This window comes from Cavenderia fasciculata, assembly GCF_000203815.1.
Source record: "Cavenderia fasciculata unplaced genomic scaffold Scf_Dfasci-G-b-205a01.r1-3, whole genome shotgun sequence".
Taxonomy (NCBI): Eukaryota; Evosea; class Eumycetozoa; order Acytosteliales; family Cavenderiaceae; genus Cavenderia; species Cavenderia fasciculata.
In genome coordinates this window covers 1,189,222-1,215,792 of record NW_004457737.1, presented here as the reverse complement: position 1 = coordinate 1,215,792, position 26,571 = coordinate 1,189,222, and the positions used below count along the sequence as shown (strand labels likewise).

The 26,571-nt window shown below is 35.3% G+C and overlaps 11 protein-coding genes across 11 annotated transcripts; 5 read left to right on the top strand and 6 right to left on the bottom strand.

The window, feature by feature from the left end:
• Window positions 1-13: 13 nt before the first annotated feature.
• On the bottom strand, window positions 14-563 carry DFA_03198 (uncharacterized protein; the record flags this gene model as incomplete). Its single annotated transcript, XM_004362747.1, has 3 exons — window positions 14-91; window positions 196-419; window positions 521-563. 3 exons carry the CDS (start codon window positions 561-563, stop codon window positions 14-16), a joined length of 345 nt encoding a protein of 114 aa, XP_004362804.1.
• Window positions 564-847: 284 nt separating this feature from the next.
• Window positions 848-1,903, top strand: DFA_03197 (uncharacterized protein; the record flags this gene model as incomplete). Its single annotated transcript, XM_004362746.1, has 4 exons — window positions 848-1,037; window positions 1,103-1,173; window positions 1,322-1,346; window positions 1,461-1,903. 4 exons carry the CDS (start codon window positions 848-850, stop codon window positions 1,901-1,903), a joined length of 729 nt encoding a protein of 242 aa, XP_004362803.1.
• Window positions 1,904-2,016: 113 nt separating this feature from the next.
• tbcA (tubulin folding cofactor A) lies at window positions 2,017-2,498 on the bottom strand (the record flags this gene model as incomplete). The annotated part of the gene is made up of 2 exons (XM_004362745.1): window positions 2,017-2,305; window positions 2,398-2,498. 2 exons carry the CDS (start codon window positions 2,496-2,498, stop codon window positions 2,017-2,019), a joined length of 390 nt encoding a protein of 129 aa, XP_004362802.1.
• Window positions 2,499-2,947: 449 nt separating this feature from the next.
• DFA_03195 (uncharacterized protein) lies at window positions 2,948-5,265 on the top strand (the record flags this gene model as incomplete). Its single annotated transcript, XM_004362744.1, has 4 exons — window positions 2,948-3,085; window positions 3,174-3,346; window positions 3,424-3,629; window positions 3,707-5,265. 4 exons carry the CDS (start codon window positions 2,948-2,950, stop codon window positions 5,263-5,265), a joined length of 2,076 nt encoding a protein of 691 aa, XP_004362801.1.
• A 152-nt stretch (window positions 5,266-5,417) lies between these two features.
• On the top strand, window positions 5,418-7,563 carry pigT (uncharacterized protein; the record flags this gene model as incomplete). Its single annotated transcript, XM_004362743.1, has 6 exons — window positions 5,418-5,451; window positions 5,479-5,646; window positions 5,731-5,908; window positions 5,977-6,434; window positions 6,500-6,934; window positions 7,010-7,563. The coding sequence occupies 6 exons, from the start codon at window positions 5,418-5,420 to the stop codon at window positions 7,561-7,563; spliced, it is 1,827 nt and encodes a 608-aa protein (XP_004362800.1).
• A 147-nt stretch (window positions 7,564-7,710) lies between these two features.
• fsjC (rRNA methyltransferase) lies at window positions 7,711-10,527 on the bottom strand (the record flags this gene model as incomplete). Its single annotated transcript, XM_004362742.1, has 3 exons — window positions 7,711-9,991; window positions 10,092-10,256; window positions 10,352-10,527. The coding sequence occupies 3 exons, from the start codon at window positions 10,525-10,527 to the stop codon at window positions 7,711-7,713; spliced, it is 2,622 nt and encodes an 873-aa protein (XP_004362799.1).
• A 211-nt stretch (window positions 10,528-10,738) lies between these two features.
• Window positions 10,739-11,317, bottom strand: DFA_03192 (uncharacterized protein; the record flags this gene model as incomplete). The annotated part of the gene is made up of 1 exon (XM_004362741.1): window positions 10,739-11,317. One exon carries the CDS (start codon window positions 11,315-11,317, stop codon window positions 10,739-10,741), a length of 579 nt encoding a protein of 192 aa, XP_004362798.1.
• Window positions 11,318-11,485: 168 nt separating this feature from the next.
• DFA_03191 (uncharacterized protein) lies at window positions 11,486-14,098 on the bottom strand (the record flags this gene model as incomplete). Its single annotated transcript, XM_004362740.1, has 4 exons — window positions 11,486-12,495; window positions 12,587-12,636; window positions 12,884-12,941; window positions 14,041-14,098. The coding sequence occupies 4 exons, from the start codon at window positions 14,096-14,098 to the stop codon at window positions 11,486-11,488; spliced, it is 1,176 nt and encodes a 391-aa protein (XP_004362797.1).
• A 515-nt stretch (window positions 14,099-14,613) lies between these two features.
• DFA_03190 (uncharacterized protein) lies at window positions 14,614-17,251 on the bottom strand (the record flags this gene model as incomplete). Its single annotated transcript, XM_004362739.1, has 4 exons — window positions 14,614-16,046; window positions 16,243-16,764; window positions 16,847-16,930; window positions 17,182-17,251. The coding sequence occupies 4 exons, from the start codon at window positions 17,249-17,251 to the stop codon at window positions 14,614-14,616; spliced, it is 2,109 nt and encodes a 702-aa protein (XP_004362796.1).
• A 1,249-nt stretch (window positions 17,252-18,500) lies between these two features.
• Window positions 18,501-20,304, top strand: DFA_03189 (uncharacterized protein; the record flags this gene model as incomplete). The annotated part of the gene is made up of 6 exons (XM_004362738.1): window positions 18,501-18,523; window positions 18,689-18,804; window positions 18,899-19,303; window positions 19,399-19,754; window positions 19,829-20,143; window positions 20,212-20,304. The coding sequence occupies 6 exons, from the start codon at window positions 18,501-18,503 to the stop codon at window positions 20,302-20,304; spliced, it is 1,308 nt and encodes a 435-aa protein (XP_004362795.1).
• Window positions 20,305-20,481: 177 nt separating this feature from the next.
• On the top strand, window positions 20,482-26,473 carry vps8 (RING zinc finger-containing protein; the record flags this gene model as incomplete). The annotated part of the gene is made up of 7 exons (XM_004362737.1): window positions 20,482-20,970; window positions 21,035-21,613; window positions 21,694-22,245; window positions 22,507-24,798; window positions 24,866-25,138; window positions 25,216-26,166; window positions 26,231-26,473. 7 exons carry the CDS (start codon window positions 20,482-20,484, stop codon window positions 26,471-26,473), a joined length of 5,379 nt encoding a protein of 1,792 aa, XP_004362794.1.
• Window positions 26,474-26,571: the final 98 nt, after the last annotated feature.

The window sequence follows — 26,571 nt, the reverse complement described above, 5'->3', positions numbered from 1 at the left end:
TGAAAAGAAGGTATTAATTCTTTTGTTGATTTCTATTAACCTCTTTCCACTTTTCTCTTTCAATATCTTTAATAACTGCTTGTCTCATTTTCTAACAAGGTAAGTAAACAATGATGATAACAGTGATATTAGTATTAATAATTAATGAATAAACAATAACAACAACAAACAATGTTGATAATGGATGATATTTACAAGTCTTGCATCTTGTTGATCGGTATGAATGTAGAAAATAAATCCACCAACACCAATAACCGTTGCTAACAATCCTATTTGCGCTTTGCTAACCATGGTCTTCTTTTTGTTGTTATTTCTATCTCTGTATAAATGTGTTATTGCAATGTGTCTGTCATATGAAAGTGACAGCAAAAAATGATGATGTTCAAACTCGAGTTCAAGTTGAATTAATTTATTCTTAACTAATTTTAAGTTTGCATATGAGACTCTCCTTGATCTTTGATTATCCTTTTATCTTTATCGTCTACAGCACAAAAAGGTAGGATCACCGAGGTCAAATTACCAAAAGATTGATGGTAGGTCTCTGCTGTGGTAGGAGTTGACATCATCCCACCTCAGATATTGACAACTAACTAATTAATTAATTAATTGATGTTCATTTGAATTAGATTATTTTTCATCACATGGATACCATCTTGAAAGAAAGGAGTAGGATATGGCCATACTATCCAAAGTAAAAAATAAATAAAATAAAATAAAAATATAATGGTTACGATCATTGATTTCTTGGAAATTTTTATTAGTCGATATACTAATAAAAGTAGTCGGCTGAAATCATTCATCTCAGCTGATCATCGGTCTCATCCTCTCTCAAACTAATTAAATTTAAATGTCAACCAAAAGATTCAATCAACAAACAACAAAAGATAATAAAGCAATAAAAAAGAAACAAAAAAATAAAATAGTAGAAGAAGAAGAAGAGGAAGAGGAAGAAACAACTACCTCTACTACTACTACTACTACTGCTTCACCTATTGTTTATCATGGTGAATTAAAATGTCAATCAACAACCAAACAATGTAATAATAAGGCATACTTTTACATATCGACCAATAAATCGTACCTGTGTGGTGTGCATTCAAAGACGCATGGTACGTCAGCAAAGCCACTTCCGAAACTATCGCAAAAGGACAAGGATCAAAGACAACTGCAGTTGTTTGAACTTGAAAAGATAAAGGTTGAGAATGTTCGACTGCTCAATGCTGCCAATGGCATGTTTGGCAATGTCAGACTGTCTCCGCTACTCATGATGAAGTCGCCCGAGCAGATGGACGGCTATCTCAAGGTGTTTCCCAATTTTAAGCATGCTGGAAGAAAGGATGGACTTGGTATGAACACACTGTCACCCAAGTACCTGGGTCCTGTCCAACACAATCAACCCAACACACCAGAGGCTAAAAACATTGAGAACTTTCACCAAGGCAGCAAATGCTTTGATTTAGATCTCGAGTCTGATGGAAGTGTTGGAAAGAAATACAAAAAGTCACGTGACAAGATGTTTACAGACGCTGATCCACACAGACACAAGTATAAAGATGACAAGGGCAAGCCTCTCAAACCCAAGTTCTTTGTCTATTACGATAAGGATGGTAAAGAACATCGTCTTGGAATTGTGCAGTGCCGTCAATTCTATTGTAACTATTATGAGAGATTGGTCAAACAACAAGACCAGTTCAAACAATTGGTGCAACTACACCGAACCGGAACCAATCTACAAATCATTGGCTACGATGCAAGACACGTACCAAGTGATCAAGCATCCATTGATAAAGAGTATCTAAACGCATTCAAACCATTTGGTCATGAATTGGTATTATTTGCAATGTTAATCATTCAAGATGAATCAAATTATCCATGGAGAACAAATAAAACTTTTGATTTCTAGAAGAAGAAGAATAGAAGAAGTAGAAGAAGAAGAGGATTGGATATTGCTTATTTTCATTTGTTGTTGTTGGATCTTTATATTTACAAACTTCTTAGTTAGTTGGTTGACTGGTTTTATTCTTTAATAAATTCATCACTATATTTGTCTACCAATTCCAAAGCTTCATTCCATTGTTCCAATTCATCTGATTTTTCTTCGTGTTCAACCATGAATTCAGTGCATGTTGTAATGGCAGCAGTGATACGTTTGATCGTGTCGACAATCATTGTTTTGTTTTCCTCTAAAATCTCTTCTTGTTTCTTTACATCGTATTCATCCTTTGCAGCATCATTCTTGAATCTCTCAATCAATTCTATTTGACTCTTTTGTTCCTTTTGATAATATTCATAATCTTTATGTAATCTTTCAATTGACGGTGATGATATAGTTAGGAAAGTAAGTAAGAATCAAGGTGATGATGGTTGTGGCAATGACAATGACAATAACAAACCTACCTTTTCAATATATCAATCTTTATCTTTAATGATTTCTTTAAATCTTGTTCTCTATTTGCTGATCCTCTATTAACTGTTTTAGTAGTAGCTGTAGTAGACATCTTATTCTTCTTCTTTTTGTATTTAATTAAATATTACTGACTCTGTATGCATGCAATGAACAAACATACAAACTTGATAAACAACCAAAATAAATAAACACAAAGATCTTTCAAGAAACCAAATTAATTTTAATTCAAACATATGTTGTGATTATTATTATAAATCTAACCTATCAATGAATAGTTTAGTTTTAGTCTAGATTTAGTAATAAATAAAATAAAAAGAATATAATATAAGAATTAATTTAATTAATTATTTGTTCACACGATTATGGGAATAAAATATTTCTCAAAAAATGAGTCAGTGTAGTATTATTGTACCTCTTGGTCGCTCACACGCGACAATTATATTACATACATTACATTCACTAGACACACAAGAATATAGAAAGAGATAGATAGGATAGATAGAGATATATTGCACAATATATAAATCAAAGAAGATTATAATGGAGAGTCAGACATTAAGTCTTAGGGATAAATTAGACAAGTCCGACGACCTAATAAGAAAATGTATTTCAAAGGCTGTACTTTGCATTCTCCTCTCAAGAGTAGATGTAGTAACCCAAAAAAAGATAAACAAGAATGTATGTATATATATATACTTGTATCAATAACTACTACCTATACTTATATTACCTTTAATTATTATTATTATTATCATTTAATATATAGTTCCACATTGAAACAGAGGAATCAGAATCAATACAAAAGATGTTGGATAGCGTAGTATTTGCGAGAAGTGGTATCAAGACACTCTTTTTATTGGATATACACTTTGATGAGAATAATGAATTGTTGGGATTCAATACAATAGTAGAATCTTGGAGATTTATATTTGAACCATTGTATGTGTAAAGACTGAAACAAACAAACAAACAATCAATCACCAATTTATTAATGTGTTATATATATATAATCTTAGTAAGGAACCAGATACAAGTTATGAATTACCAAAACTATACAAGAATGCAATTTTATTTGTTCGAACATTATATTCATTGTTGAGGAATCTTCCATGTTATCGTGTATATAGAAACTTTTTAAAGAATAGATCGTCACCTTCAAAGATTAAATATCAAATTAGAACTTGTGATCCTTCAACTATCAACTCTCCTTCTTTTCCATTATGTATGTATATTGATTGACCAACCAACCAACCAGACTCTATCGCATTTGACTAATCTTGATTATACACGTTTTAACAGCGACACCAACCAAATCATTTTCATTTTCAACGATAACGACACCTCTGGGTATTTTCAAGGTTGACACCTCATACAAGGACAATCTTTCAAGAGAAATATCGATTAGTTCACAATTGGCACTAGATTCTCAATTTATCATTAAAGATTACAAGAATAATACAAATGATTATTATGGTGGTGGACAACAACAACAACAGCAACAACAGCAACAAGGTGGAATGGTAGTAGTTGGAAGTGCAAATGGAATAGAGTATACACAATCACAATCTTTGCCAATTGGAAAACCTACCAACAATCCCATTTCAGCTGCACCTCTCTATCCACAACAACAGTCCTATGGAAGTCAAGGACGTTCATTGGGTGGTATGATGGATATGTATAGTCGAACACCAAACTCTGCAGGTTCAAATGACTCAAATCAAGAGTATTATATGAACAATATCCCATCAAATATAAACAATATGAATAATCCCAATAATCCAAATAATCCAAACAATGTATATTTTGTAAAAAAACAACAATCTCCAAGTACAACCATAAATCAACTAGTATCATCTCCTCATCAATCACAAACTTATTCTACATCTCCACCATTTTCCACTAATAATAATAATAATATGAATTTTAACAATAATAATAATAATAATAATAATAATAATACAAATATTAAAACTGGAACATCTCCACCATTTTCTTCTTCTCTACCATTACAACAACAACAACAACAACATTTCAATCAAAACAATAGATACCCTCAACAACCTCCACTTCAACCTCCATCATCCACCATCCCAATTAAACAAATTAATTTTACTCCACCTCAACAATTATCACCAAATAATAATAATAATAACTATCAATCAGGATCACCAATGGGACAATTACAACAACAACAACAACAACAACCTCAACCATACCAAACGAATACACATAGAAATAGAAGTACATCTGCACCAGTTTTTGCACCACAAGGACTATATCAATCACCAACCAATACAAATACACATCAGCTAGCTCAATCCAACAAGACACCACCATTTTATCAACAGGTTGGATTTGATAACAGTCCCCAAACACTTCAATATGAAGGAGTAGGAGGATCATTTGCAAACAATTCAAAGTATAATAATAATAATAGTAGAATAGGAACCATCAATAGTAAACTAAGTCAAATTCATGGACCTTTATTAGTTTCCGATGCTCGTAAAGCTCATACCTTTACCAACAATCCCAACAACAATAATAATAACCTATCATCAGCATCTGGATCTGGGGGTGGTGGTGGTGGATTCAATGACGAAGAACCAGCATTTGTATCATCGATAGCATCCAATACCAAAACCATTGATAGTGAGGTTGGAGATTTTGTTCGTCTATGTAAGATTGGACCACCTCTCAAACTTTTTGATAACAATTACTGTACTGAAGCTCCACTCAAAGTTGATCAAGAAATAATAGAACTTTCAAAGCTATCTCTTACAAACAACAACAACAACAACAATAATAGTAGTAGTAATCAACATCAACAACAACAACCTCAACAACAATATTCACGTTAACATATATGAAACAACAAATTTAATAAAATTATATTATTAATTATTTTTCCAAACTTTTACAAAACAAGCAATTTGGGTTTCTGTCGATGTGAACTTCTAAAAACTTACATTTTTTAATCATTTAATATTTAGTATACTATCTCAAGAGAATCATGAAAAGATATAAACAAATATCATTAACAATATGTATAATAGCTATTATATGTAGTATAGTAGAGAGCAGTGGTAGTGGTGGTAGTAGTAGAAATACTATTGTAAACATAAAGGAAAATCAATCATTAAAAGAGGATCTATTTATTAGACCATTGGTCAACGGAAAGATATATACACATGCCCAATTTACAACAGAATGGAGTTCAAACTTTAATAATCGTACTACTTGTATGTTTAAAGAGAGTAGAGAGAGAGAGAGAAGAATCATTGACTTTTGTTAACTTTTATTAACTTGTCTCTCTTTCTGTTTAGTTCAACATTATGATTTATTCCCAAGATCGATGGGTGATTTAATAACAAGAGTAGGTTTGGAAGAGATGACATTAAAGTTTACACAAGGACGTTGGAGTTATGAAGAATGGGGATATCCAATTAGATCGGCACCTGTTGGTGTTGAATTGGTAGCATGGTTTAAACCATTAGATAAAGGGTATGTAAAAGAAAGGAAGAGTAAAGAGAGAGATATTGTAACTAATGTATCAATTTTGGTCTCTCTAGAGTTGATGCACAATGGAAAGAACTTACACATTCATTGGCAGGATTGTTTTGTGCTAATATGCAATCACTATATAAAGTACCTGAACATACATCTTCACCGTTACGATCATTTAGACCTGAAGGTGAATCAAATGTCTACTATGGAGAGGAGAATAGTACTCCTGCCATTTACAATATGCGCAAGAATACAACCACACCACTTCAAGTTCGTTATGGTTTGTTGCCACGTGAGAGTGTATGCACTGAAAATCTTACACCTTGGCTCAAACTGCTACCATGTCGTTCGCAAAGTGGTCTTGCCAAACTATTAAACCCACATCGTCTCTATGACGTACATTATCATTCAATGTCAATCACCATCAGAAAGGTTCAAAACAATCAAAATAATAATCAAGTTCAAAGTCCAATCTTACAAAGTATTCAAACTTTATCAATTGTTCATGATATTCCTCCTAAAGGTAAATATAATAGATATATAAATAATTATAATTATTATTAACTTTATCATCTTTTTATTTTGTAGAACCAAATAAAAAATTGATAGATATTAATTTTGGATCATTATTTGGAGTTGAAAATGGATTATCATCATGTCCATTGGCATCATCTAGTAAAGTTTATATAAAAAAGAGTGATAATCAATTGGCAATAGAGCCAAAGGCAACGCAAGACACTTTGAACTATCTTGTTTACGACTTGACATCTTGGAGTACCAGCAACCCATTAAAGCTACTAATGAAATGGAACAGATCTTTTAAAAAGGATTCTGTATCTCCAGTCATTGCTCATTCTCATCTTACTGGTTATGGTCAAGAACGTGGTGGCATTGCCATTCAAATCTATAATAATTTTAATCATCCAATCAATATTACATATTATCAAGCTATTCCTTGGTATCTTCGTATCTATTTCCATACTTTTAAATGTTCAATTAATAATAATTTAATTTCAAATCAAGGTATGTTAAAATATAATAATTATTATTATTATTAATCAATATTAACCATTTTGTTTTAATTTATTATTTTTTTAGATTTTAAATTTATTAAATTTAATCCATCAGAATTTAAATCATCACCATCAACTATTGAATTTTCATTGGAATTGGGAGCAGATACAGTAGCTTCAATGTCTATTGATTTTGACAAGGTATTTTTACATTATACTGCACATCCACCCGATGCCAACAGAGGATTCGATTTGGGATCAGGTGTCGTTACGACGTTTATCGATCCTAAATATTTCACCCAAACATCAACCAGTTTAATGGATATTGAATCGCCAACAAAGATTCTACAACAAGAAAAAGAAAAGAAACAAATCAGTGACAACGACGACGATTCAAATAGTATACCAGTTCATATCTATACAGAAGGATTATTAATTACATTACCAACACCAGATTTCAGTATGTTGTACAATGTAATTACGCTAACTGGTACTGTATTTGCACTATTTTTTGGTTCAATCATCAATATTTTAATCAGAAGATTAAAAGATACATTTACTGGTGATGACTTTGTTTCAGATAGACCAATTGCAAAACTTTATAGAAAAATAATGAAATTTATTGATAAAAAAGAATAAACAAAATAAATAAATAATATATATATATATAAATAAAGTTAAAGTTCTTTATACTATAGTTTTTTTTGGTTAAAATTTTTGGTGAGTATTTATTATATATATTTAAAAAAAAAAGAAGAATATTATTATTATTATTATTTTCTATATTTAATGTTTCTTTGGTTTTCTCTTTTCTTTTGCTTTTTGAGATCTCATATCCTTCTTTAATCTTCTATCTACGACCTTGTAAGCCTTGTTGGTACCACCACCAGTCTTGAAACTACGAGAAATGAGGGTAATCTTTTGAGCACGCTTGGTGGCATCGGCATTCTTGTAGATCTTTTCGAGGGCACGGGTCTTTTCTCTGCCAGTCATATCACTGTTATCAATAACAGAAGTAGCCTTATCCTTGGCCTTTTCCATTTTAGCCATCTGGAGACGTTTCTTTCTGGCCTTGGCTTCGGCAACCTTTTTGATTGGACGAGAGTTGATGAGACGGATCTCTCTCTTGATTTCTTCGACCATTTCTTTGGTGATTGGGATATTTGGTTGGGAATGTTTCTTGTCGTCGTCCATGAACCAAGCTGGGAGTTCATCACGATCGTTGTGGGCGTAACGGTTGTAGGCGTCGTCGACAATGTCTTGCTTGGCCTTCTTTCTGAGCATGGCAGTTCCGATAGCCAAGGTCTTGATCTTTTCGTCTTCCTCTTCTTCAGAGTCACTCTCGTATTCGACATCCTTTTCCATTGGCAAGTAGGTGATGGCATCTTCGTCGAATCTATCGTCTCCATACTCTGGCTCGGCTGGTACTTCCTCAAAACCTTGTTTGTTCTTTTTCTTGCTCGAGCTTTCCTCTTCGTCGTCTGAAACTTCCTTGTTTCTGAGCTTGTATGCTACTTTCTTTTCTCTGTTTGCCTTTTGTTGGAGTCTACGTTGTTGTTTTTTGGTGAGTGGAATGTCGGCGTCTGGGTCCTTTTCTCTCTTTTGCTTCTTTGCTGCCAACTTCTTTTCCTCCTTTTCCTCCTCCTCCTTTTGCACTTGGCCGACCTTTTTGATTGGCTTCTTGATGTCCAAATCTGGGTCTATGGCAGCATCGTCGTCACCGTCGACACCTGCAAACAATGGGTTCTTGAAAAACGAGCTGTCGGATGGCTTTCTCTTGCCCAACAACAAATCGGTAGATTTTGATTTCTTTGTCTTTTCGGTCAACGTGTCTTGGTCTTCGATAGAGTCACCGATAATGTCATCTTGTTGGTCCTGATCTTCATTGTCGTCGTCTTGAATAAACTTGTCCTTGGTGACCTTGGTGACATCAAAGGCCATGATTCTCTTGCCCTTGGCGTTACGCAAATACTCTTCATAGGCGAGATCCAACTGTTGTTCCATCATTTCCATGTCGTCCAACTCGTCGCCGCTGTCCTCGTCTTCCGAGCCAGAGCCCATATCGAAATCTTCGTCACCTCCAACATCAATGTCGGCGTGGACAGTATCTCCAAAATCTTCTTGTGCATCCTTGTCGACTTGACCCAAGCCAAAGAGATGGGCCTCTTCCGATTGCTCCAACGAGTCACCCTGGATGGTCATACCCAAATGCACTCTTCTTTGGTCTTCCTTGTGCTTTGCACTCTCCTTTTTCTTTTCTTTCTTTTTTCTCTTTGCCAACTTGTCCATGTTCTCTTGCAAGAGTCTGTCGAGGTTGTCTTCCAACTCTTCGGGTGTGTATGGACGGTGTGGGTCGAGCTCGCCCTTTTCCTCCTTGGCCTCTTCCTCTTGCTTTTCCTTGGCCTCTTCCTTGATGCCGTCTAAATCTTCCTTGTACTTGTACATCTCTTGCTTCCATTTGATGAGTTTCTTAAAGTCGGTCTTACCGAGCACCTTGAGATCGGCAAGACACTCTTTGATTTCCTTGGTGGTGAGGGGATGGTCCTCGTAGATCTTGGACTCGACATCCCATTGCAACGACCAGTACTTGCCCAACATTTGGAGATGGTCGTTGGCTTCGATGAGGTCCTTGACACGACCGATGCTACGCAAATCAGAGGCATCGTCTTCGTAACCGTCACGGTGACGAATCTTCTTGCCAATCTTGATTTCCTTGAGAACGTCTCTAGCTTCGACCTTGGTCTCGGCTTCTTTAAAGACGTGCTTTGGATCGAGAAGCTTTGGATCGAGCTTCTTTGGTGCCAAGAAACCTTGACAAACGACGAAAATTTCGGCAGAGGCGTTACGAGAGGCCTGTGGCTTGGTGGAATCTACCTTTTTAAAGAGTTGATGGAATACCCACATCAATGAATTGTAATCGGGACCACGGAAAACCTTGGTGACAAACCAACCACCTGCTGTCAAAAATTCTGTTGCCAATTTAAGTGCATGTAATGTAAGTTCTGCCTGTTGGAAAGCATCTTGAATCCATGAAGTACCCATATTTGGTGCACCATCATGTAAACATCTTTAATAGAAAAAAAATTTTGAAATGATAAGTATATTATGACCAACAAATACTAATACTAATAACTATAATTATACTATATATCTCTTTCTCAACATACATATCAACCTTCCAAGTTTTAAGAGCTTTCTTGATTTCTGCACGACATTTGGCAGTTGTAATATCTTCTTGTAAACCAATACAATTACGAATTGGACGAATTGGATCGAGATCGACACCAACAATAACAGATTGAGCTGGCATATATTTTGAAGCTACTTGCATCCTATTAATTATTTAATTTAATTGATTGTATGATAGATAGATTCATTGATTGTTAGTATATATCTATATTGATATAGATGTTGTGTTTGTACATACCAACCACCTGGGGCAGCACAAAGATCTAAACAAGCTTTAGCAGAGCCCAAAAAGTTATATTTCTTGTTCAATTGAATCAACTTGAAAGCGGCACGAGATCTAAAACCTTGCTCCTTGGCCAAGTAGTAGAACTTGTCCAAACGTCCCTTTGCTAATTTCTTTTTCTTTTGACCCATTCTAGATTATTATTACTATTATCTCTCTCACAACTAATCAAACAATAAATTAACGAAAGAATTAATGAGGTATTCGTTCGTTTTTTTCTATTTTTCAATTTTTTTCAATATAATTATTTTTAAAGGGCAAGGAGGAACGACGAAAAGAGATAGATAATCATAACGGTCGGTCTTTGGAATGTTTTACAATAGTATTTACATAGTAGTTTATTTAGTTTATATTCATCAACATTGAGTAATAGATTGTATTAAAAGCATTATCAATACCAATATTATCTTTTGCACTTGTTTCTTGATAGAATGCGAGTTTGTTATCTTTGGTCCATTGTATGGCTTCATCGATTGATACTTGTCTTTTGTCTTGTTCTATATCACATTTACAACCAATCAATGCCACTATAATAGGTCCCTTTTCATTATTATCTTGAGTGATGACACCATACTCCTTTTTCATATCACCATACAATTCTTTACATTTCTTAAAACTAGCTTTGTTGGTAACATCAAAGAAAAGAAATATACCATCGACAGCTTTAAGATAGGCACTGGGAAAGATAATAAATCTAGCTTCACTACTACGAAATGGCATGAATATTAAAAGTTGATCGGCGCTACTACTGTCTTGGTCGACCATTTCTTTTGTTATCAAATCTACTGATCCTATAACTTTCTTTAATCCATCATCACTACCACCATCTTGATGATATACACCATCAATATATCTTTTAATAAAAGAATGAATACCAACTTTTTGAGATAACGATCCTACAAATATTAATTTAAACTTCATTCTTTCTATCTTTATTCTGGAAGTGACCGTGAATGAAGAATGAACATACTTGTATTTTTTTTTAATAAATTATTTATTTATTTATTATTATAGTAAATATTATTATTATTATTATTATTTATTCATTATTATTATTAGTATCAAATTATTATTATTATAACTTTAACTTTAATTTTTTCTATTCCTTTTTAAAAAGTCAACTAATTTTACAACTTTGAAATCCAACCATTCTTTAAAGGGTAGAACTTGTAACCAATCTTTTGGGAGTTGGCTGTATCCTAGACGACATCCAAGGAGTGCACCACACAGACTGGCATTGCAGTCAGAGTCGCCACCTTCACGAATGACATAGTTGAGGGTGTCTTTAAAACTATAGTGTGAGCGAAGCCCCCAAAAGCCGGCACCCAAAGCTTTAAAGACATAGGTGACAGAGTCGGGACTAGAGAGACTGAGTGACTCCAACGAGGTATTGTATAGAATCTCTTCAAACTCGACACGCTCTGTAATGGTTGTCATTGTGGTGGCACACTTGCCAACGACCTCTTCTATGAGATGTTCCACCTCTTCAGACGAGCAGCTCTTGCTAGATCCCGAGTGCACGCTGGATGGCCCACCGCCAATACTGGTACCACTGATTGATATTTTTTTGCATTCTACATTGTTGAGGAGGATAGAGATGGCGCATGCGATTGCCATGTTGGATGTGACACAACGTTGGTCAAAGTTTGTGGTTTTGGCAAGATTGCCTGCGTTGGACGAGACCAATGACAGGTTCTCATGGTTAAAGAGTCCGGCCGAGATGGAACGTGTTATCGCTCCGTTGTTTGCCTGTCTTCGTCCTGTTTGGATCCACGTCTTTTCAGAGACAAAGTAGGGATTGGTTGTGAATTGACCCTGTAAGATGATGGAGCTTGCCGTCGACCCCAAACCACAGGTGTCTCCCAGTTCGGCAAACCCAGTAGTCACCCATTTATGTAGTCTCTTTGCAAAATTGCATTCGTCAAACTTGCCTCCCGTCTCTAGCAACGAGTCGAGTGCTATAATCATCTGATCCGATTCATCTGTCCAATCTCCTTTTGGCCATCTAGAATTATGTGAGGTTTTTAAAAACCCTGGAAATGGTATAGCATTTGATCCATATGCTTTTAATACTTGTTCTTTATTTAAACATTCTGTAGCTTAAAAATATAAAAATATAAAAAAAAGAAAAAAATGATTAATAATCAAACTAATCAATATTTATAAATATTATTTGTGTTGGTTACTTACATAGACCATATGCATCACCTAAAACTGAACCATATATACAACCTAAAACCCTATCAAAATAGGGATCCTCTATAATCCCCTTTTCCAATCCACTTATAATCCATTTATCTCTATCCATATTTTTAAAAATAATTTTAAAAAATGTTTAAACTATTTATATTATAATAATAATAAAATATATTAATCTATTAATGTGAATAAGTTGATTAATTAATTAATTAATTAATTAATTAATTAATTGATTGATTGGATAGGAAAAAAAAAAAATAGATATTCTCTGGAAATAAATATTTATACAATTTAATTAATTCGCACTTGTTATTATTATTCTTATTATTATTATTATTATTTCTATCTAAAAAAAACAAGACTGTAAAAATTGAAAATGTAAACAAAGAATAATATTAATCATTTAATATTATTTATGAAAAACAAAAAGAGGCAAAGAAAGGAATAATAATATCACGATCAATTGAATTGAAAAAAGGTTACCGTTTGATTGGTTAGTTTTGATAGAGACGATCGTCAGCTTCTTGTCAACCAAACAACAACAACAACAACAACAACAACAACTAGAGAATGTAGGTAGGAAATATATTTAAAACACTGCCACACATGGTGATGTTAATGATGGTGATGTTATTGAAATCTCTCTCTTCAAAAACTAGTTGTTTGATTATGTGGATAAAAGCGGGTGGGATGACAAAAAGTATCAAGTGTTTGCCAGATATTACAACCTTTCGAACGTCATCCAAAAGATAATAGTAGTGGTGGTAGTAGGCTACAAGGGGTAGTTGTGTAGTGTTGGTAATGCGCATGACCGGTCATCAAATAGAGATGAAAAAAAAATCAACCAACAACCAACAAACTGGAAAAACAGTATCCAGTAGGTGAACACCTGCTTCTCTAGCTCTGTCGCAACAGATAAAAAGATACATAGATTGATAGATTCATCATCCTCTATCATCATCATCATTCATCAACAACATACACAGATTGTTATGTTAGATGAGGTGTAGTACACCACATTACAACTAATGTGTTGTGTTGTGTTTTGTTGTTTGTTTAATATACATATCATCTTACTTACCAAATGTGAATAGTCAAAAGTCAGATTTAAAAAATGTAGTAGTTGTAGTAGTGTCTCTTTGTGTGTTTGTGTTTATGAGCCAACTCTAAACTACTAGTAGTAGGTAATTAAATGAATCTAATTTAAAGCAAAAGTAGGTAAGAGTAAGAAGAGGAAGAAAAAGAATAATAATAAGGATAAGGTGTTATCAATCCGAAAAGTTGTCTAAATTAATCACCTTTGCTCCATCGTTTTCTTCCTCTTGTTGTCTTGCTTGATTGTTGTCTGTTGTGTGACACTTTTCCTCTCCTATAATCTATCTATTGATGGGTTAGACGAGTAGCCGAAAACGAGAACAACAACAGTAATAACAAGTTCAACAAACTAGGTATACTAGTTGGTGGTATTGGTATTGGTATTGGTATTAAGGGTGCTTCTTCCATCATCATCATCCACCTTTTTGTTGACTTGATTATTTCCAACCCATATCTATGCTTATATCTTGCAAGATATGTGTGACTTGCTTGATAATAATCTCTGTCAAGTAAGTATGTGTGTTAACAATCAATAATATACTTGATCAAAAAAAAATGAACTGAAAGAGTGAAGCTGGGGGTACAATACCAAAAAAAATAATAATTAATATTAAATCTCCCCACACCTGCTCTAATAATCTTTTTTTTTAATCTAACCACTAATAGAATAAATATATATCTGTCATTCAATTTATTTCCATTTTTAGTAATTATTTAATCGGGTTGATCAGATCAGAACTTACAATCAATTTTTTTATTTTTTAATTATTAAAATTTGTTAGATTTATTAATCCAATGACAACACCCACCTTCTCTTTACTTTATTATGAATATTACATTTCATATTTGGAAGTACTTGAAAGAGGATCAGATTTAAATTACATTTTATTATTTTTTATTATTATTATTACTTTTTTTTTTATTTATTTCTTTGGAGGAGTAGCAGCAGTTGGTTCTTTCTTTGGCATCATTGATTCAGGAATACAAAGACCACTGTAAAAGACAGAGTAGTTGATAGTGACACCGTCCAAAGGTGGGATGGTAAGATGCCATTGGATCTTGCGTGGATGTGTTGGATGTCTAGAGTGTGGAATAGAGTCGTAGGTGATTTCGTAGTTTTCCCAACGGTAGAGTGACTCTTCGAGAATGACGCGAACCTCTTCTTCACGACCATTGTTGACACGCAACTCGAATGTCTCGACACAGTAGAGTTGGTCAATGTCGAGGTTGTAACCAGTTTGCTTTCTCGACGCAGAGACACGGCCGAGACTTTGGAGTGGCACGAGGATAATGTCGTTGGGGTTGTAGTGCGACAAGTTGAAAGTGTTGACAATATCCGAACCAAAGCCATCCTTGTTTTGACGTTGCAACTTGACTTGACCGCCTGGCAATGGGAATCCCTTGTCCCAGGTAAAGATGAGTGCCGAGTCGACTTGGCCGGTGGTAATGTCAGAGCCGTGGCTCTTGTCAATCGATGCGTATTTGGTGTATTTGGGTGTGGCGTAGGTAATGTAGTCGACAGACTTTACTGGCATCTTGGCCGATACAAAGCATAGTTGCTTGGTCTCGTTGTCACGCAAGGTGGTGCGTTCTGGGTATGTGTATTTAAAGGAACGTTTGTCTGGACCGTGGTCGACTTTGGTGGAACCTCCACCCAAGCCTGGGATGGGCAACTTGCCAAACTTGAACATACCTAGCTTGGGCATGGGGATGGGTAGCGACGAACCCTCATCCTTTTTCTCGTCCTTTTTGGTGGCTGGATCCTCTGGCTCGCGGATCAAGATGAGGTTGGCATTCTCAAAGGTCTTGCCAGACTTGTTCTTGATGGTGTAGAAACCACGCAACTCCATCTCGGTTTCCTTTGGGTTGAGAATGATAGAGTAGGAAGCAAACCACTTGAAGAGATCGGAAGCATTGTAAGAGAGCTTAAAGAGGTGATCCTTTTCTTGCGATTTGACAATCCACTCGAGTGAGCTTGGGCGGAACACACCATCGGCAATCTTGTTTTCCAAAAGGTTAAAGGTGACGTGTTCGGCACTGCCCAAAAAGTGGACGCTATTGTCTTCTTGGTTTACGAGTGCATACGACTTTTGCTTGGCAAAGTATTGGAGCTCACCCTTGAAAGTGACTGGATGTGAAAAGTGGTCGTCACGAGGAACCGACACTTCGATGGTCAAGCCAATCAACTTTTCAAGCATCTTTTCGGGAGTGATTGGGTCGCAGTGGTAGGTTTGCTCGGCGACAAAGGCATTTGGGTCAGAGAGTGACAAAAAGTGAACAGAGCGGTCGTCAATCTTGCGTGGCAAGTTGCGAATCCAGATGGGGACGGAACCGTCGACAGAGAGCTTACGGGTCTCTTCAACAAAGAGTGAGCCAGAGCTGTGGAGATGGAGACGGATGTCGCCCTCGTGGGTGACGCTCGACAATGTCCCATGAGAGGGGTGAGTCGAAACGGGAGCTGGCAGCTTGTGGTGGTTCTTGGGTGTGTTGGAGGTATGGACGGATGGCATTTGGATCGATTCTCTTTGGCACGGCGGGTGGAACAATCACACGTTGCAATGTTGAGATCCATCTCGACTTGTCACCTGGGTTTGGTGCCAAGAGGTAGTAGACACGAGCACTAGTCTTCATCGAGATCTTGAAAGCATATTGTTTGCCGGCAAACTCCTCACACGACAATGCACCTCTCAACTCGATGATATTGATATATGCAACATCTTGTTGGTTCTTGTAGTATGCGATACGTCCCTCTTCAAACAACTTGAAATATCTCTTGCTCCATACTTTGCTTCCAAAAAAGCCTTCCTCTCCTTTCTTTTGTAAAAAGCCCTCGCAAAGGACCTTTGACTGTAGCTTTGGACCACCAAAACTGGATGATGGAGCGATATCTGACTTGTCTTCATCGTCACTTTCGTCATCACCCTTTTTACCCATCACTATCTTTTTGGATGGGGGTGGATTGGTTGGTGTAGCTGGTGGTGCATTTGTTGATGATGTTGATGTAGTTGAACTAGATGATGATGAAGAACTAGTAGTTACAGTTGTACTATTTCTATCTTGTGCTTTTAAAAATGCTAAAAATATAAAGAGAGAGGTAATTGTTAGATGTTGAATCAAAAGATGATCATTTGGGTGTGAAGAGTCGTTGCAACTTACCTCTTTTGGCATGACCTCTCTTTACACCAATAGAAACGAGTTCTTCTTCTGTCAACTCTGAAATTAAATCTGGATCATCGTAACCTATTTATTCAAGTGAAAGTGATGGTATCAGATGATTAGTAATTATACTGTGAAGGATGGGGTCTAAGTTTTTTTTTTTTCTTAGTCTCGCAAGGACGAGGCCACTGCACCACCACCAGTCGCAATTTTTTGATCCTTCTCTACTCTTTTGTAGAGACTTTGTGAAGATATTCTTATTTATCATTGTTTGATATTTATGGATTCTATCCTCGAGACAGCAATCTATATCGATAATCTATATTTATATTTACCATTTTCTTCAAGTAATGTTTGGTATGATTCCAAACCAATTTGTAGTAAATATTCAGAAAATTGACTCATGTTGTATTTGTATTAAAAGGAAAGGTATGTGTATGTTAAATATGTATATATATATAGTTTAGAGTTATAAATAAATTAGAAAAAAATGAATGATGATATGAATGACGAGAAGATTGCTTATTTCAATTAGGCTTGCGATTGCAGCTGCTACGCTTCATTCGAGAATGATGTGGCTTTGGTACAATAAAGAAATATTTTGCCATGAATCTGATTTTATTCCTTCTTTTTTTTTTCTTTCCATCGGACGAAAAGATCTGCTCTGTAAAATATCTTAAAAAGTTGGTTGACGCCAGCAATTCCCCTACAAACTACTTTTTTTAATATTTTTTCATGACTCGTAAGATGCCCAATAATATGGTGCATACCCTTTTCGATGAAAATCCAGTATCGACTATGACATAAATCAGGGTTGCCTATGGTTTTAGAATTGGCCAACCACAAAATTACTTGGTCATCGATTGAAATAAATATCTCCCCTTTGAAGGAAAATAAATAAATACTTTCTCTTTTGTTTGAGTATGCTTGACTGTCCCGTTGTGTACCCTACTCATGACCACGATCCCCTTCAATATTGAATTGAGTACAACCAAGACATTCTTGAATAAAGACTACCATAGGTTACTATGGACGCATTGTCTTGTGCGCACCACTCTAAACCACAACAAAATTAAATATGAAGTATTATCTGTAACTACTGACCTAACCAAACGTATCACCTGAGATACGATCACGTGACCATTGAGCGTGTGTTGAGGTAAGGGTACCTTTGCAAACGAGTCGACAGAAAATAAAAACCGAGTCCACTGACCGAAAAAAGATAAAGCTAACTTTTAAACATGTTCGTTCCCATCGTCTCAGTTTTGAAAAACCTTTATACATATACCAAGCTTTTGAGTTGTAAAAGGCACAATTAACAACACTATGGGGTAATTTAGTTGATGCCGCACCGAAAGTTGTGTAGGCCATCCGTTCCGTACCCCGAGAATGTTTTTATCTATGTAAAACACTCCTTTGGATACATTTCATGAAGTAGGAGCACCTAACGATAATAACAGTTATCATACTTTTTAATTTAAAACCAAAGAAAATATAAATATAAATATTGAGCCATCATATGATATACATATACCAAGCTTTTGAGTTGTAAAAGGCACAATTAACAACACTATGGGGTAATTTAGTTGGTGCCGCACCGAAAGTTGTGTAGGCTATCCGAGAATGTTTAACCTTCGTTGTGAAAACGAATCATATGATTAATGATACAGATAATATGTATCATGTGATGGATTATCTCAATTCAGATATTTATCGTTTTTTTTTCTCATTATTACTCGATTTGGTTTAATGACCAAACATATCATCACACCCCGAGTGAACAAGTTATTTCATTTTTGTGTAAAAGAGATAAAATATAACAACTATACATATAATATAAAGAAGAAGAAAGAGAGATAGAGAAGAGATGAACCAATTGGTTGTAGGATGTGTAGGTAAACCTAGTGCAGGTAAAAGTTCATTCTTGAATGCAGCAACTGATTCAAATGCTAAAGTTGGTATGTCATCGGATATATAGACAGATAGATAGATAGACTGATAGATGATCATATCATATGATACTGATTATTGATTACTCGTTTTGATTGTTAGGTAATTATCCATTCACAACGATTGAACCAAATTATGGTGTAACATATTATCCATCGGTATGTCCTTGTGCAAAGTATGACAAGATAGATCAATGTGCACCTAGATATGGTCGATGTGACAAGGGAGTACGTTATCTCCCAGTAAAGATGTTGGATGTTGCTGGGTTGGTACCTGGTGCCTCTGAAGGCAAGGGATTGGGTAATCAATTCCTCGATGATTTGAGACATGCCGATGTACTATTACACGTTGTCGACGTATCCGGTACAACCAACGAAAAAGGAGAGGAAACAACAGGTTACGACCCAATCAACGATATTCAATGGTTAAAAGATGAAATCCATAATTGGATTTATAATAATCTTTGGAAGAGATGGGGAAATATTACAAGAAAACAAAAAGCTACAAGTATTTATAATATCAAATCAATAGAAACCAAAAGAAATCAATCAATGTAAAAGGTGATTTTAATATAGTTTATCAATTTGTTTGTTTGTTTGTAGAATCATTGGCAGAAATAATATTACATAAGAAATTAAGTGGTTATGGAACAAAGTTGGTAGTTGTAAAGACAACATTGGATTCAATGCAAGTACATGAACCTATCGATCTATCGTCGTGGGATGCGGATGCAGTGCACAGGTTTGTCGATGCATTCCTCGATGTTAGATTCCCAATCATTCTAGTTTTAAACAAGGTCGATATGTCATCATCTGACCAAAACATCACAAAGATTTGTAGCAAGTATCCAGACATGAAGATGATACCTACAAGTGCACTCGCTGAAATCTTTCTAAGGAAAATGAAATCACAAAATTATATAAATTATAAAGAAGGTGATGATAATTTTGATACAAATGTATGTAAACATAAAATATAGAGAATATCAAAATATTAATTATATTTATTAATTATTATTATTTATTTTAAAAGGAAACATTATCAACATTAAAAAAATGTGATGAGAAATTATTTTCAAGATTAGAGAAATTAAGAGATTTGGTATTGTTTAGATATGGGTCTACAGGTGTTCAAGAGACTATTAAAGCAGCGGTTGAACTCAAAGAATATATACCTGTTTATCCAGTAAAGAATCTAAAGAGTCTTTCATGTGACAAGGCCGGTGGTAGTATATTAAGGGATTGTATGCTTGTGCCAAAAGGTACAAAGGTTCGTGAATTTGCTGGCATGTTACATCCAGATTTAGAAAAATTTTACCTTTATGCTGAAGGTATGAATGGTCAAAGAGTATGTAATTTCAAATCAAATCAAATCAATCAATCAAATATTAATATTAATATTACTTATTTTTTTAGCTTGGTGAAGAAGAAGAAATTACAAATCTAAATAATATTATTAAATATACAACTGCTGCTGTTGAAGGTCAACATGATAGAATAAAAGAATAGAGAATTAAACAAATAAATAACAATATTTATTTAAAAGGTTCGTGAATTTCACACCCAACCTTTGAAAATCAGTAAAAACATTGTGTGCATCAAAGTTCATTTGCAGAAGAGAGAAGATATAATATATAATTTAGTTTGTTGTAGTTTATTTGTATTTATACATACTATAGTATAGTTATGAGTAATAATATACAAAAGAAACAATATAGTAATAGTAATAATAATAATAGTAGTAATAATGAATATGACAATGTAGAAGATATTAATAATAGTAATAGTAAAGGAGGAGGAGGAGGAAAAGGTAGAGGAGAATGGAGATCGGGTAATGTTAATAATAGTAGCAGTAATAATAATAATAACAATAGTCGTAATAATACAACGGGTAGTAATAGTAATAATAATAGTATGAGTGAACTACCACAGTTGGTAACGATGCTGTCTGCACCAGCACCACCAACACTAAGAGTATATGATCCTCAACAACAATTTAGTCAGAGTCAATACAACCATACTATCACTGCTCAGATGATGGCAAAGGAAAAGGATGGTGGTAGCAGTGAATCAAACAACAACTCATTCTCTCAAGTACTAGCTAGTGCAACTTCACAACAATCAGATAGTACAAGCAACTCTTTAAATAATTCAATCAATGATAGTATCTTTAATGTATGTATTATTATTGAAGGAGTATCAAACTAAACTAATAATAATACTCTTTTGTATTTTGTAGAAATCAACAACTGATATAGTTGATCAAGAAATGTTAAAAAAGATTCTAAGTGAAGATGATGATGATGATGTAGATATAGATGATGAACAAGAGATTGATATTAATCAATTGTTAAATGATAATCAAGATATAGAAGATGAAGAGGATTTGGAAGAGATGATGAGTGTTGCAAACTCTAGCAAGATCATTGATGGTAGTAGTAGTACTGGTGGCGTTGCCGTAGGTGGAGTGGGAGGTATTGGAATGTTTTCACCAATCTATGGAACATCACCTTCAACCGTTTCACTTTCTTCTGCCGCTGGATTACAAATTAATCCTCATCATCACGGTTCAAACCTATTTAATAGTAGTATCAATAATCATAACAACTCATCATCAACATCATCAGTCATTTCCAAACATATGATGAATTCAATCGATATCAATAGTGACAATATATTACCAATGTTGTGGGGATCAAAGAATGCTAGAAGATCATTGAATGGAATTGTCGTCGAACCTCAATTTTACACAAAACTATCCGAACAATTATCATCACCAGATATTAGAAAAGAAGCTGGTTATCCTACTTGTTTTTCTGTAAGAAATGAAAATAGAAACAAATATTAAATAATAATATTAATAATTTATACTTACTTACTTTCTTATTTATCTTTTAGACATCAAAATATATTTGTATTGGTACATCACATGGATTTTTATTAATATTTAATTATAATCAAGATTTGGTATCAATTATTGGAGGTACGATATGCGCGGATAGTGGGTCGGTGACAGCGATTGATCAACCGAGTTGCAAGGTGAATGAGGATTGGATGGTGAGTGGACACCAAAATGGACAGATTATATTGTGGGATATCCCAACGGGCAAACCACTCAAAGTGATGGATGCAACCATCCACAAACATCCAATCCTACACCTCAAATTCTTTTCCGATGGACAACGATTTATTTCGTCGGATGCACACGGTGTCACTTATATCATTACGATTACACGTGGGTTCATGTCGTTGGGATCGGATCAACAACTATTGCTCAATGGCAATTTGGGGCCAGTCTTGTCGATTGCTCCCCTCTTGCCAGGCAACTATCCCCATCCAACTGACAAGTCACACATATTTGCATTGGCAACCAAGAGAAAGATCCTTGTCATTTCAGCATCGATCGAGGGTGTTTGCATTCTCAACAACAAGATTACCAAACCAACCTATGTAAAGTCGACAGGTGTGTTGCCATACCTCTCTTGGCGACGTGTCAACTTTCAACGTAACCTCGGACACACCAAGCCGTTGGAACCAATCTTGGCGATTGGATGGGGTACCAATATCCAGCTACTCCAAATTGTCACACATCCCAACGACCTCAAGTTTGCCAACCCCGAGTTTATCGTCGTCGCAGAGTACCAGGGAAACAGCGAGGTGTGCGGACTCGAGTGGATGGACAGCCAGACCATACTGCTTCACAACAACAAGGACGAGTTGCGTGTATTTGATCCATTTGCATTGGAAGAGGTTGAGAGCGTCAATGTAAAGTCTATGCAAATCATCCATCACTCCAAATTCCAGTCGGTCTACTCGTTCCACAATAGTATTCGTACCAACAAGTCGCGTATCTATTTGCTAGGGTTGAATGGATTCTTTACAGCACACGTTCTGACTTGGTTGGAACGTCTGTCTGTATTAGTGTCGAATCAGCAGTGGTTTGAAGCTCTCTGCTTGGCATTGGATTTCTATGAAGGCAAGGCAAAGGCCACCACAGGTCTGTCTAGCAATACAATCGACTGCAAGTTACTCACTGGAGAAAAGATCATTGAAATGTTGTCTCAACTATGTTATATAGTCTTTAGTCAACCAAATGGTGGTGGTGGTGGAAGTTTAAACAATAGTCATTCAAATCTACATTCACTTGGTGGAAAATCTGGTGGTGGAAGTGACTCACCATCAATTGTTATTCTTAGATCACGTAATTTGATTCCAAAGAATCTAATTGACAATGAACAGATTAGTAATATGACAATGCACCAACAGTTGGCATTGATTTGTATAGAGTTTTGTGTCACCATCAAGAGAACCGACTTTTTATTTGGTGAAATCTTCAACTACTTTGTCGAGAGTGGGATGGTTGCCACCATTCTTGAATTCCTCGAGCCATACATTCTCCACGACCGTCTCGTCCATCTCAATCCAGAGGTGATGCAATTCATGATGAATCATTATCAGGAAAAGGGAATCTTGTTGCGTGCCGAACAATGTCTCTTGCATCTCGACATTGCCAGTTTGGATTTCCATCAAACCGTCGTACTCTGTCGTAAACACCATCTTTACAGTGCACTCATCTATCTCTACAATAGAGGTTTGGATGATTATATCACTCCACTTGAAGATATGATGGAATTGGTTGTATTAAAACCAACTGAAGAAAATCAACAAGAAGAAGAAGATAATGGAAATGGTCATATTAATCGTGGTGATTTAAATGGAGGAATATCACCAAATTTAATATCATCAAATCATTTAAATCTTGTTGAGGAGGTTTCAAAACGATTATTACATTATCTAAGATACAGTCTTTCAGGGAGAGTGTTTCCAAGTGGTAAACCAATCCCATCACAACGTGTGCCATCACTCAAGATGGAGATTTACGAGTACCTCTTTTTACGCAACATATTCCCAGAGGATCCAACACCCTATCCTAGACTATTCAATCTTTTAAAGTTGAATAGTTTAGAGATGATCAATATTCTCTCCAACTCTTTTGACGATCAACTCTTGTCTATTCCAGCATCACCCAAACAACCTCAACCATCTCAACAATACCAACAACAACTGCAACAACAACAATTACAACAACAACAACAAGTACACAAGGCAGGATCGGTACCATCTGTAAATTCATCGCTCGTCATTCCTGCCATTCCATTCAACGTTAACAAATCCAATCTCAATCACCATACCATGATGTCTGTACTCTTGCTCATTGTGATTGATAGATCGCAACAGCCATACGATCCACACACCAATGAATCATGGCCATTCACAATCGAGCAACAGGGTCAAGTATGCGTACTGCTCGCCAAATGCTTTGAAAAGCGTCTCATCAAATCGATAGAGCCAACTCTATTGGGCCGTTTGGTGGGTATTCTCTCGGTTCCACCCATTGCATCGGCTGCACCCATCTATAACCGAACGGACCGTCAATCCAGTCTCTTGGGAGTGCTCATGAACTCGTCGCCCAAAGACTATGACTCTGACAAACTATTGGTCATTGCCGAAGGAAATGAATTGTATCGCGTTGCTCAATACATCTATAGCCAGCAACGCCAATATGCCAAGATGGTGGTCTGTCAAATTAGAGACCCAGACACTCGTGCCCAAACCTTTGACTATGTTCGTCAACTCCTCGAGAATCCCGCCCTCAACGACGCCGATCGTCAGACTGTTCGTCAAACAACCATCTCTAATCTTGCTCATCTCATTGTGGTCGACAGTACAGCCACTGCCCAACTCATTATGGACTACTTTGCATCGGATCACGAAAAGATTGTCAAAGAGTTGGGTCAGTTCCCCAAGTTACAATACACCTATTTGGTTGGTCTCTTGGGTAACGATAGTTCCTCTCGTGTCGCCATCCAACAACGTACTGGCATTTACATCTCAAATGAAACTTATGAATTATACATTAAATTAATGTGCATGTATTCATCTGATCTAGTTTATAAATATCTAGTTTCTCATGATGATTATCCATTAGATGCTTGTTTAAAGGTAAAGTAAAAAAAAAAGGTTAAAGTCATACTTTGATATTAATTATGTTTATGTTTATTTTTTATAGATTTGTCAACAATATAATAATTTTGAAGGTGCTACTTATTTATTGGAAAGAACAGGTGATGTTTACAAGGCATTGGAAATGATTGTAACAGTATTGAAAAAGAAGATTGAGGATATTTTGAAACATTTCTCAAATGTATATGCCAATGTCAAGAATCTAAAGAATGAAAAAGCGACAGCCATCCCAATTGAAAAGGAAATTATGGATACTTTAAATACTGCTATTGCTCTTTGTCAAAGAAACTCTCAAAAATTACAAATATCTGAAAATCAAGTAATTATCAAAACAATAATATTATTATTTTGATTTAGTTTAATTAATTTATTTTTTTATTTTTTATAATTTTTTAGATGATTTGGTTTAGATTATTAGATACAATTGTATTATTTGTAAGAAAAGTTAAACAATCAATGATAAATAGTAATTCAAATAGTCCGTTATTACTTGCAGATGATAGAACTCCAGGAGGTTGGTCAAAGGGATCACTCATTTCTTCACCACAACAATCTCAATCTCCATCACTTGTACCATTGACTTTGGATCCAAATGGCAACATTGATACTTCTTCTTCCTCTTCTTCCTCTTTGATCAACAATATTAATTTATTACAACAAAAACCAAAGAGTGCCATCTATGTCAAATGTACTGGTTTCCTAAATAGACTCATTCATATTATTCTCAATAGTATGATGGGATCGGTTGCATTGCCATTGATTCTCACCAAGATTGTAAATGACCACGGTAGTGATGAGTTTGGTGACTTTAAGGCAATCATCACTGGCATGTTGGATACTTGTACGTTTGAGACTAGTATTCTTCACACCGCCAACCAACTCATCCAAAATGACATGTACAATACCACTCGATCCTACATTAGACAACGTAGCAAGGCATATTCTCCGGTCATGCGAAAGTGTGTCATGTGTAGCCGACCCATTGGCGATTTCCCAGCCTCGTCCAACAACCAACAGGTTCCTCTTGATCTCGTTGTCGTCTTTCAATGTAATCACGCCATTCACTCTACTTGCATGGGCAAGCATTCAGCATGCCCATTGTGTAGTAAAGACAATGAAAATGCTGAAAACAATGGTTCAAACAACAAAAAGAAAAAAGAGAAATCAAATAATAATAATAATATTAATAGTAGTAGCAACCCTAACCAACAAAAACAACCAAATCAACCACTTTCACCCATTCTTTTTGACCCTAAAAAGATTAGACAAGACAAGGACGGTGGTCAAGGAAATACTTATTTAGAAAGACTTTCAAATTATACTAAATTGAACAAGAGAAATACTTATGTAAGTTATATGGTTAAAAAATAGTTATCATATTATAACTAATATTAATTTATCATCTATATAGTCTTATTATAATACAAACAATATTCTTAAAAGTAAAAGTAGTGACGATCATCAACTCTATAGTCCAATTATTTCCAAACAAGCTTCTAGATATTCTCAACATTATCAACAACAACAACAACAACAATATCAACAACACCAACAACAACAACAACAATATCAACAACAACATTCAACACAACAGAGAACTAATAGACCTACCACTTCAAATACCTCTTCACAATCAAAATATACAAGAGAATAACAGACAAAGATGTATAAATAAAATTTGATTTTTAAAGGACGCAGTTTGCCTTGATGCACCTTTTTTTATTTACATTTAAAAAAGAAAAGTAAATTTTA